Source organism: Stegostoma tigrinum, chromosome 17 (assembly GCF_030684315.1).
Source record: "Stegostoma tigrinum isolate sSteTig4 chromosome 17, sSteTig4.hap1, whole genome shotgun sequence".
Classification (NCBI taxonomy): Eukaryota; Metazoa; Chordata; class Chondrichthyes; order Orectolobiformes; family Stegostomatidae; genus Stegostoma; species Stegostoma tigrinum.
The window spans coordinates 21,513,760-21,525,147 of NC_081370.1; the positions used below are offsets into that span (position 1 = coordinate 21,513,760).

The 11,388-nt window shown below is 38.9% G+C and overlaps 1 protein-coding gene across 6 annotated transcripts in view; it reads left to right on the forward strand.

Moving 5' to 3' along the window:
* eps8l2 (EPS8 like 2) overlaps positions 1 to 10,796 on the forward strand; it is a 162,475-nt gene extending 151,679 nt beyond the window's left edge. For all 6 annotated transcript variants that reach the window (XM_059652016.1, XM_048545674.2, XM_048545677.2 and 3 more), the window contains 3 exons: positions 813 to 996; positions 2,230 to 2,362; positions 5,465 to 10,796. In XM_059652016.1, coding sequence (XP_059507999.1) covers positions 813 to 996; positions 2,230 to 2,362; positions 5,465 to 5,536 — 389 coding nt within the window. In that variant the 3' untranslated portion in view covers positions 5,537 to 10,796. The remainder of the gene's footprint in view (positions 1 to 812; positions 997 to 2,229; positions 2,363 to 5,464) is intronic.
* Positions 10,797 to 11,388: the final 592 nt, after the last annotated feature.

Below are 11,388 nucleotides of genomic sequence, written 5' to 3' on the forward strand. Positions count from 1 at the left end.
GAGCCCCTAATCATAAGCAAAATATACTGACAATGCAGGCAGCCCAGAGAAAATTTATCTAGTTGATATCGGGTATGGAGGATTCGCTCATGAAAAGTTGAGTAGATCAGTCTTGTGCTCATTGAAATTTTGAAAAATGAGAAGCAACCTTATTGAAACATACGAGATTCTTAGAGGATTTAACAGGTGTTTCCCTTTGTGGGACACTCTCAGACCAGAGGGCATAATCTCAGTTTAAAGGATCATTATTTAAGACTCGGATGAGGAGGAATTTCTTCTCTGAATGTAGTGAATCTGTTGAATTCCTTACCTCCAGAGGGCTGTCAAATGTGGGTAGCTAAGAATGTTACAGGCTGAAGTAGACAGATTTTTTAATCAGTAGGTGAATCCAGGATTATGAGGTAAAGGCAGGTAAGTGGAAATGAGGGTGATCACATCAACGATGATCTCATTGAATGGTGGAACAAACTCAATGGGCTGAATGGCCTAGTCCTGTTCCTTTGTATGGTCTTATGGGAATAAAATTGCCGATTCTGTAATCATTGGCTCAGTTAGTAGTTTGGTTTGGAATAAAGTTACAAAGAGATGTTTATAGATTAAGTGAGTAGGCAAAACTTGCAAATAGAGTTCCACATGGATAAATTCAGATCAACCAATTTGGACCAAGGAAGAATATACAATATAAGAATGTTTTCAAAATGGTGAATGACTAAGAAGAGTGAGCATTCAAAAGATTTTAGGGGTTCATGTGTGAAAGCCAATTACTTATACAAAAACATTTTTAAAGAGTGTTGTTTTAATTTTTTAAACAGACATAATGACGCAGATGGATGAAGTGAATGATGAGCTTTTACATTTAATAACTACGAGCAAAACAAAACCACCTTCTCGCAACTTTATGGTCCCAAAGCAGTCATCAATTCAAATACCACTAGGTTATGAATCCAGCTCAGATGATGTCAAATCTTGGTTGGAGGCAAAAAGCTTCAGCAAAGCGTAAGTAATATTTTAACATAACGGTCTACTGCATACAAGCATACAAAATGAGCAAAAGATCAACTGATTAATTTTAATCCAGTAACTTTGTAACATAAATCAGATCCATCTGCTCTGTCCATGTGTTCAATTTCCATAAAGTAATGAGAGATGTGGCATTAATTAATAAGTGAAGGATAACTTGGAAATCGAGGACTGAAAATAATCAGTCAGGTCCACCCAGCAACAAAATCCAGCCCTTTGTGCCTATTCCTGAAAAAGTCACATCGGATACTGTAGCTTTTCTGAATGATGACACTGTGTATATTTATAGTATAAACCTCTGATTGGAATGAAAAGAAAAACCATTTACTGATTTTGTGTTCCATGGTCACATTTTTATTAGCACAGGCATCAATCCAATTATTTGCACTGTATGGCAGGGGTATCACAGACAAATGTTAAACATTGCTATTAATTTCTAGCCTCCTGTCTTGCAGTTCCTGATCAGAAAGCAGTGAGGTTAGTATTTTAGTGTAATCAGTTGAGGGTTTTTTTTCAACGACCTAGATTTGTCCTATTCTAATGAGAACTACTTAAAGGTTACAATTTTGAAATATATAAATGAGTAGGTCCTTACTCCTGGTAAAATGAAACCTTATATTTGGACTGGTGCAGAGCTTAATACAGGGCCAGATCAAACATAAAATCAACTTTGAGCAGTACTTTTGCTCCCAGCTTGACCATATATGGAAGTGCATAGGCACAAAAATTAATTCCACTGGCTGGTGTGCCAACTTACAGGCACAATCTATCCTCCTAGATATTTTTCTAGAAGTACAATGAAGGGCTACCCACCAGCAAGCAGCCGGTACCTAAGGGAATTAAATGACCTAGTGAGGCCCATTCTTGATCAATGGACCCTCTAAGATGTTGGGAACTATAGACTGGGTTGAGGTTAGCACTCCACAAAGGCTTTAAGGCCTTCCCATAAGCCTAGACACAACTGTGCTGCAGTCACATTGTGGATGGGTTCACCTTTCTCTGGCGGTGTGGCAGCTGAAGATTCAGGTCTTTGATACTTCTGGAATGTAACATGAAGAATGATGTAGCATCATGTGATAGATATAATGTGGCATTATATAGTCATGCTTTCAGACTTCATTAGCCTTGATTTGTCCTGAACTGTAGATAATGTGAGGGAATTTTACAGATCCCCTTTAATCTGAACTCTCTTGTGTTTTATAAAAACAGGACAGTGGCTGGTTTGGGTATATTGACAGGAGCACAAATATTTTCTCTTAACAAAGAAGAACTGAAGATGGTGTGTGGAGAGGAAGGTGCTCGAGTGTACAGTCTAATTCAAGTACAGAAGGCTGAGTTAGATGTAAGAAATAATGTGCAACATCCTACTAATGCCACTTACTTTTCTATTTCTTCCAACAGCTGACTTCCTATAAATTAAATACAAAGCAAAAATTCCTTTTACATTTTGCAAGCTTGAGAAGGTACAGTGCTGAAACATTTTAGAAAGGCCTGCAAACAGCTGAATTGTGCCTTATTTTTGCATGGAGTATTTCTTCTGTCATGCTGGCAGTATTCATGCAGACTCTGGTTAGACTGTTTAAAGGAGGTCAGGATTACTTTATGAATAGAAAGGGTTTAGAGGGATATAGACCAAATGCTGGCAAATGGGGCTGGATCAGTTGGACTGAAGGGTCTGCTTCTGTGCTGTATAACCCTGACTCTGTAGACATGGTTTGCATGAGTTCATTGAAGGAATTTAGAAGTTGAGATCTAAATTGAATGTTTTATCAGTTTATATAATAGATATCTATCAATATTAAACTGCCTAAAACTAAATTTCAACTGCTCAACATAAATATCAAGACACTAAAGGCTCTGGCCCAAATCTTAATTATTGGGATGGAAAGATCCCAAAAACAATGCTTCTATCTATGGACTCGAATGGTGTCCATCAGATTACAGAATTATGTTTCTTCCTGATCAAAGTAAAATAACTCCTTTCCATGACAGTATGTTCCAGTGAGTTGTTTAATTGTCCACCAATCTTGGTGACTGGATATGGCAGGACTGCAGAACTTAGTTCAGATCAGTTGGCCATGGGATCTCTTAGCTCTGTTTATCACTTGCTGCTTTTTTGGCAAAGATGTAGTCTGTCTTGGTAAAGTCTTTTGAAATCTCCTCAATTATTACTCCTGCATACTGGTATCCCCAGAAAATATCATTATTGTTTCTTCAAGTTTCATATTGAGATAATGTATCATGTTAGAAAATAAGAACAGATTTACATAACAACTCAGCTCCAGAATATCTCTGCAAGAGACCTTCAGGGTTGTGTCCTAGGACTAACCATCTTTAGTTTCATCAATGACCATCCCCACCATCGTAAGATCAGAAGTGGGGATGTTCACTAATGATTGCATAATGTTCATCACATTTGCAATTCTTTAGATACCGAAACAGTCCATATCCAAATGAAGCAGGACCTAGACAACATTCATGCTTAGGCAGAAAAGTGGCAAGTAACATTTGTGCCACGCAAATGCTAAGGAATGAGAATCTCCAACAACTGACCATCTAACCATCACCCCTTGATATTCATTGGCATTACCATCACTGAATTTCCCCACTGTCAACATCCTGGGGGGTTACCATTAACTAGAAACTCAACTAGACTCACCATATAAACACAGTGGTTACAAGACCAGGTCAAAAGTGAAGAATAGTGCAGTGAGTAACTCATCCCCTGTCTCTTCAAAGCCTGTCCACCATCAAACAGTCACAAGTGAAGAGTGTGACGGAATATTCCCCACTTGCCTGGATGGATGCAGTTCCAGCAACACTCAAAACCCTTGACACTATCCAAGACACAGCAACCTGTTTAATTGGCATCACACCCACAAACATTCAGTCCCTCCACCACTGACAACTCAGTAGCAGCAGTGTGTGCTATCTACAAGATGCACTGCAGAAATTCACCAAAGATCTTTAGTCAGCCAGCTTCCAAACACACACACACTTCCGTCTAGAAGGACAAGGACAACAGATGTATGGGAACATCATGGCCTTCAAGTTCCCCTTCAAGCCACTCACCATCCTGACTTGAAAATATCTTGCCATTCTTTTCCTGTCGGCGGGTCAAAATCCTGGAATTCTGTCCCTCATGGCATTGTGTGTCTACCCGCAGCACAGGGACTGCTGTGGTTCCAGAAGGCACCCTACCACAACCTTCTCAAGGACAGCAAGACACGGGCAATAAATGCTGACCAGCCAGTAAGGCCAACAACCCATGAGCAAATTGGAAAAAAAATCTCTCTTGCTCCTCAACTGCTCTGACACTAGTTTTCAGACTGGTTCAGATTGACCCACATTGTATGTGCTGCCAACACGTACCAGCTTGCAGCAGGGTAATTTGCTGCCAGGAATCCCCTTTCTTTGATCTTTCTAAAGGTAGACTTGTTTTCAGTAATACAGAAAAACAACTAGTGAGCCTCAATGACAAGAGGCCTATGTATTATGCAAGATGGTGTTAACTGCATGTTGGCAATCAGTATTTTTTATTAATCATTGTTGTGAAGTTATAGAGTCATTGAGTCATACAGCACAGAAAGAGACCCTTTGGTCCAACCAGTCCATGCCAACTATAATTCCAAAATAAACTCGTCCCACCTTCCTGCTCCTGGCCCATATCCCTCCAAACATTTCTTATTCATATACTTATCCAAATGTCTTTTAAATGCTGTAACTGTACCCACATCCACCATTTCCTCCGGAAGTTCATTCCACACACGAGCCACTGTCAATATTTTTTTTTAAAAATTGCCCCGATGTAGTTTTTAAATCTTTCATCTCTCACCTTTTTAAAAAAAATGCTCCCTAGTCTTGAATTCCCCTACCCTAAGAAAAAGACACCTCTCATCTATATCTCTCATGATTTTATAAACCTATATAAGGTCACCCCTCAACTGCCTATGGTCCAGTGGAAAAAGCCCTGGCCTATCCAGCTTCACCTAATAACTGAAACCCTCCATTCCCAGCAACATCCTGGCAAATTGTTTGAGCCTTCTCCAGCTTTAGGAAAATATACTTCCTATAACAGAGTGACCAGAATAGGCACAGTACTTCAGACTAAGACAATTAGGAGACATGCAGATGTAGGTCTTCACCCGATAAAATCTTTGATCTTATATGCCTTTTCCCAACCAATTTATCGAATTGGGTAGAGCTTAATTGGTCTTCAATATTAACCCTTTCAGAACCATCACCTTGTGTAACAACCTACGGCAGGTGGGAACTCGTCTCACTCAGCAAAGGTTTCTGCTGGATTAGTGTGCAGAATTACCCAACCAGCAGCATATTATCTCAAAAGTAGACAATATACTTTCTTACAACCCATAATCAAGCTTTTTTTTTGAAAGAGTTGTTGATAACTTTATTCTCTCCTTTCTGTATTCTAATTTTACAGAAGCATCGAGGAGATACAGAACTAGAAGAAATCATGAAACGAAGACAAGAGAGGATTGATTCCAATCAATAAAATTTCACTGCAGTTTGCTTTGTGATTGGACAATAAGACCAGAAATTAAACTTGTACAAACGGAAGGGTCGGGTCTCTTATATAGAATTAATAACTACTGATTGTTTTGTGTATTTTACTCCTGTTGCTTCAAAGGGAAAATTCCATTCAGAACCTGTGTGGCTTTCATACTGGTATTTGGCCTGATATATTCAAATGCGCACCATATACTTTTAGAAATATAAATATACATATATGTGCATGTAGCTATAATAGTGGACATTTGTGGAGCATTGTTGCCAAAACCTGAAGCCAAGTGAACACAATATGAATGTAATTTGCTTATTATTAGTTGAATGGCAAAATGATAATCCTGCAGCAAGCTCCTGGCCTATACAGATAAACAGACAAACTGCTGATAGGCAACAGTAATTGTGACTGTAATCTTATAATGTTCCTTCACCTGTTATTTTATTGAAGAGGGCTGGTAACTCTACTAAAATGGACATACAGTATAAATTATAAATACATATAAACACTTGCCGGAAAATATCACCATTCTAGCAATAATGTCTTAACTGATGAGACATTAATCGTATTTCAGTAAGTAATTTATAAGTTCTGCTGTTTACAACTTAATACAAGTGCACAACAGGTTGCACAAATAATAATGGTCCTATCATTCTAGAATATGAATATAGTGACAACCCACTAACAGTCATTACAGTGCAGTATGTGAGTCTTGCTAAAAAGAGGCATACTATTGAAAATTTTAATCTTGCACCCATCAGAACGGACAGAAACAAGCCATCACCTTACATCTGTTTTGATGACTACAAAATGTCTGTTTCCAGCAATTAGGCAGAATAACTTTTAATTGGTCTTTTTGAAATGAGCTTAAATGATAGTGTATCTACACAGCTTAAGTCTTCCCCTAGCCAATAGGCTCAGGCATGTTACTAGTGTAAATCACATCCAAACAGACACTGTGCTGAGACAAAGTGCTGAACTTTGTTTGGGAACCCCACTGCTGGGATCAAACACAGGTCCTGACCCTACAACATGTTGGATGTCTCTTGCTGACATGATTTTTGCAAGTTGTCTGACCAATAGCTCACAGCATGCTTGCTGTCCAATTTAGGATGGTGGGTGGTCTCTTGAAGCGGAAGGAGCCCATATGAGTCTCCCAAATGCAGAACATTGATTTCCCCACTGCGTCAAGTGAAAGGTCCAATACCTTCAGTGAGATAAAGAAATCCTCACCCTCTCTACTGGATATGCAGAGGTCAACCCCTCCACTGGCAGCCAGCAACTACAGCTTTGGCCCAACGGGCATTGGTTGGTGAGAAGAGGGGATGGTTAGAGGGATGAATTGCTATCCCTGCCACATCTTCCGCTAGGTAGGCTGTGTTCACTCACTGCCAATGTTAAAGTGCAGTGAGAGACTTCACCTGCCAACTGAAAAACTCCATGCTTAATTGCTTCCAATAGATTTTCCACTACTTACAGGCAGGAAGCCCTCAAGCCCCTCTGGCATGACCTCTCAAATGGCTTGGGATGGGATGATGTTAGCAATTTGGTATCCTGAGTGATCTTGTGAAGCTCTAGACTCATCTACCTTACCAACCTTTGAAAGTTCTGCCCAAAGTCCACTGATGTGGATGTCCACTCAACACACACTCATTATTACTCTTTGTTAGGTTTTCATTTAATTATAATATGAATACAGATTCCATATCCCTTCTACTTAATTGTCATTATTAGAAATACAATAAATGGGTCCATTTCCTAATCCTGTGGCTGTCACACATTTAGTGCATTATTCAAAAGATGCCCAGTTTGAAAAAATATCCATGTTCACAAGTACACGTTTGAGAATTAATGCAGTGCCTACGTTGTCCAAGCAATAGTTAATAATAGTGTACAGGTATTTTTAAACCGTGGTCATTTATCATTCCGCTGGTAGGACTTAACTCCTGGCCACAATTATTGGTACTAATAAAAACTGATAAATAGCAGTGAGAAAATTGGATCTTAAGATATCTTCCTCCAAATATTATTTTAGTGTGAAAGTGTATATATTTGATTGTGAGTTAAAATGAACATCATAAATGGGGGACTGTGCCTAATTGATTAGAATTGCATCTCTTTACAGATGTTAGTAAATGATACAGCATGGTATAAAGAAATCTTTTCCGCTTTGTAATCTGGTGATTTTTTTTTACTTCTTTTATGTCAGGGATTCAAGTTTAAATGAATTTCTGTTTGTTAGGATAATAAGTGAATCCCTTGGCAGTCCACTCTCATTGGACGTGAGGCAGAGAACCAATCCAGCTGCAATTTTCTACTCTTAAGCTGATCTCATTCAAAGGAAAATGTAAAAAAAATTCAAACATTACACTGGCAAGAGTTGGTTGGAGCATAATATTTTGCAGTACTGCTGTTGCAGCTTTGTTCCATTTCTATTCCACAATATTTTATTGTGCAGTGTTTGTTGCTGCTGCTGCTAGGTGCCATGGAACAGTTTCTCATTGCCAGGTCTGATATTGCTTATCTTGATCATGCTAGCCTCCTATATATTCAAATTATACGTACTTCCATAGCTAATGGAACATAGTAACAGTATTATTCTTGAGTTTTCATCGTTTTTTTTCTTTCCTCTCCTGAAAGTTTTGCTGGGAAACCACTCAATTCACACTGTTACTTTCTCTTCCCTCACCCGTACCTCAGCCTGAAATTGGATTGCAGCAATGGTAGGTTGGGGCTGACCTTAATTCACTGTTCACAATTTTCCTGCCCTCTCCTGAGCTGCCATGCCCTTCCCTTCCTGCTTGGACTGTCTGTATAGTGGCAATAGATTTCTACAAATGGTCTGGTGTCCCCGACTGAGGAAAGACCTTGTAGAAACCTCAATCTTGCTGCTGATGATTTATCTAAAAGGACCTCAGTTTCTACCAAGGCTTTGAAAACTGATGAAGATGCAGCTTTGAGAGTGTATCTTCCCTTTGGATTGTTCATTTCTTCAAATGGTGTAGCCACATTTACAGTTCAGCCTTGTTCAGACAGGCAGTGCTTTGAGTCCATAGATTTGGATGGTTCATACACATCAGCCTCAAATGGAACAGTTGGAATTGATCTGATTTCAGGAGATTATGCAGTTCAGCAGTTGCAAGCAAGAATTTAAGTCTCTTCCCATCATGTTCATGCAACATTTGCCATGGTGTTCAGTGTTTTTATAGTGTGTCTTTATGGTGTGAGCAGAACTGGTATGAGATTAAAAGGAAGCGAGAGGCTCAGTTAATGAGGCTATATAAAATGGGAAGAAAACAATTAGGAGATATCCTTCACCAAAAATCTACAGATAATGCTGGCTGCTTGAGCAGATTTATTTCTCAATGCTAACCTTCATATCATAAGGTGGTTTTACAGTGTACATTTAAGTTTTGTAACAAGTGCTTCAATTCATCACCATGCCTACATTGCTTTACCTCTATCATGTTACAAAAGATAACCACATTGAGGTGCTACTTAAACACCAGGGAAGGCAGTGGTCCTTGACTGCACAATAATATTATGAACCTTTTGGTACTAAGACAATTGTCATTTGAGCACTGGTTGTCAGGGACTCTTAACCAGATTAAGTCACAGTTGCAGTTTTAATGGGCAACCTGATTCCATCCTAACAATAAGATCAGCAAGCCAGGCTCATGAGAAAGACCAACTCTATTGCCTTCCTAAGAGGGGCTGATGTTATGTGTCATTCTAAGGTGGCATGGTGGCTCAGTGATTAGCACTGCTGCCTGACAGCGCCAGGGACCTGGGTTCAATTCCACCCTCAGGAGACTGTCTGTCTGTGTGGAGTTTGCACATCCTCCTTGTGTCTGCATGGGTTTCCTCTGGGTGCTCCAGTTTCCTCCCACAGTCCAAAGATGTGCAGGTTAGGTGGATTGGCCATGCTAAATTGCCCGTAGTGTTTAGGGGTTATAGGTGGATGGGTCTGCATGGGATTCTCCAAGGGTTGGTGTGGACTTGTTGGGCCGAAGAGCCTGCTTCCACAGGGTAGGGATTCTATGATCCCTAATTTTTCAGGAAATCAAACCTGACAGATTTAATTAGATCCTGGAGAGACAGCACATCAAAGGATTCAGTTGCAATTTCACCTGCAGATCCCTGGGGTCAGAGATCATGGAGTCCGTTTAACATGCAAATACACTTTAGAAGCTCTCTCTGGGACAAATGCAAATGCATGTGGTGTCATCACTTGCTGTCCACCTCACATCTAGTTTTATGTAAAAGTTCAATTCTGTAGTATTTAATTTGAATCTAAACAGAACTGGTGAATATTGGGAATAATTCCATGATTATAACTTTGATTAACGGAGAGGCAGGATTGCAGAATTTTGCTTCTGTTGTCCATTCATTCGGCTATTTTTCTTTTCATGCAATTTTTATTTTAAATATGAAAGAGGCAATGATCATGACCAGGACTCTCAGTAATTACTAATAGATATAGATTTCACTAATATCATTATTAATACAAATAATTTAGTTAACCCAGTACAACATCACGTAATAAATGCTACAACTTCAGCACTTCCTACGTGTGGTGAGCTTTGTCCAATTGTCACACTGAAAATCTTGGAAGCAGTGACAGCTCCAGCTTACAAACAATGTGAAATCACTTCTCCCTAATTATCACCAACTAGTTATTCGATTATTCACTAGTCATCGCAAATCTGTTCAAAAACCTGAGTGGAGATTCCATGTGGTTTGGCTGCTGGTATGGGCAATGTTTGCCTGTCACTGATTTGTTTAAATAGCTGTACGAAGCCTATGGTACATTTGAAACTTAGAGGAAAGGAAGCTGAACTCTGCATTAATTTTCAGTCTCTGAATGCATTTTATTGTTATTCCTATGTGTCAAGATCAGCTTTGATCTAATATACTTTAATGTCAAAATTTCTTTATTTAACTTTTTGCTCTTTTATTCATCAAAATAAACATTTTTTGATATGCAAGTTCTCGCATAAACATTATTCTGTTGCTTTGTACATAAAAAAAATTTGTCAGGAAAAAGAAAAAAATTAAAATTAGTTTTGTGTAAAATGAACTGTATGGCTTTCCAGGGGTAAGTTATGGAGGAGTGAAAAGAGTTACGCAATAATTAACCAAGTTGATTTTTCAAATCTGAGAATTGTTTTTTTTAGTGCTAATTTTTAGAACATAGCTCTTTTTATGAAAACCAGTCTTTATTGTAAACTGAATAAATTAAATAAAGTAAGTGGATGAAATTTTTCTTTCAGTAATGCTATGTTTAGTATCATGCCACCACATGGACATTGTCGACTTGTTTCTTTTGTGTTACTGCTGCTCTCCAACCACAATGACCACTCAAACCACTGGATATCTTAAATCTACTAGTTCACTCTCAGCTTGGAATCCTATCAAATATTCTATATTACTCTTTCAGGCTTTGCATTTTTATTTCAGGGCGTATATTTTCTCTACATTGTTGGTAGACAAGTGAGCCGAGTGGAAAAATAGCAACATATAATGAGGAAAATCATTTAACTCTTTGGGTATAATCTTTGTCAGGCTCTGAACAGCAAGAGCTTTGGCAAGATGAGCGGTAGAATCGGTTGAGATGTCCAAGGCCGTTCTTCAAGTCAAGTTCCTCACACCACAACTTTTGGTTGTTTTTCTCAGCTAGTGTGGCAAGATTTTCATTGGCCAAAGGAATGTTTGCAATTGTTAAACACCTTTGTTAGCAGCCCAATTTGCCAAACAAACTTGACAAGGAAACTGGAGCAGGGTGTTGACAGCTTCAACTTGCATCTTATTCTAGGAGTTCCATGTTTGCCAAAAGCTGGAGA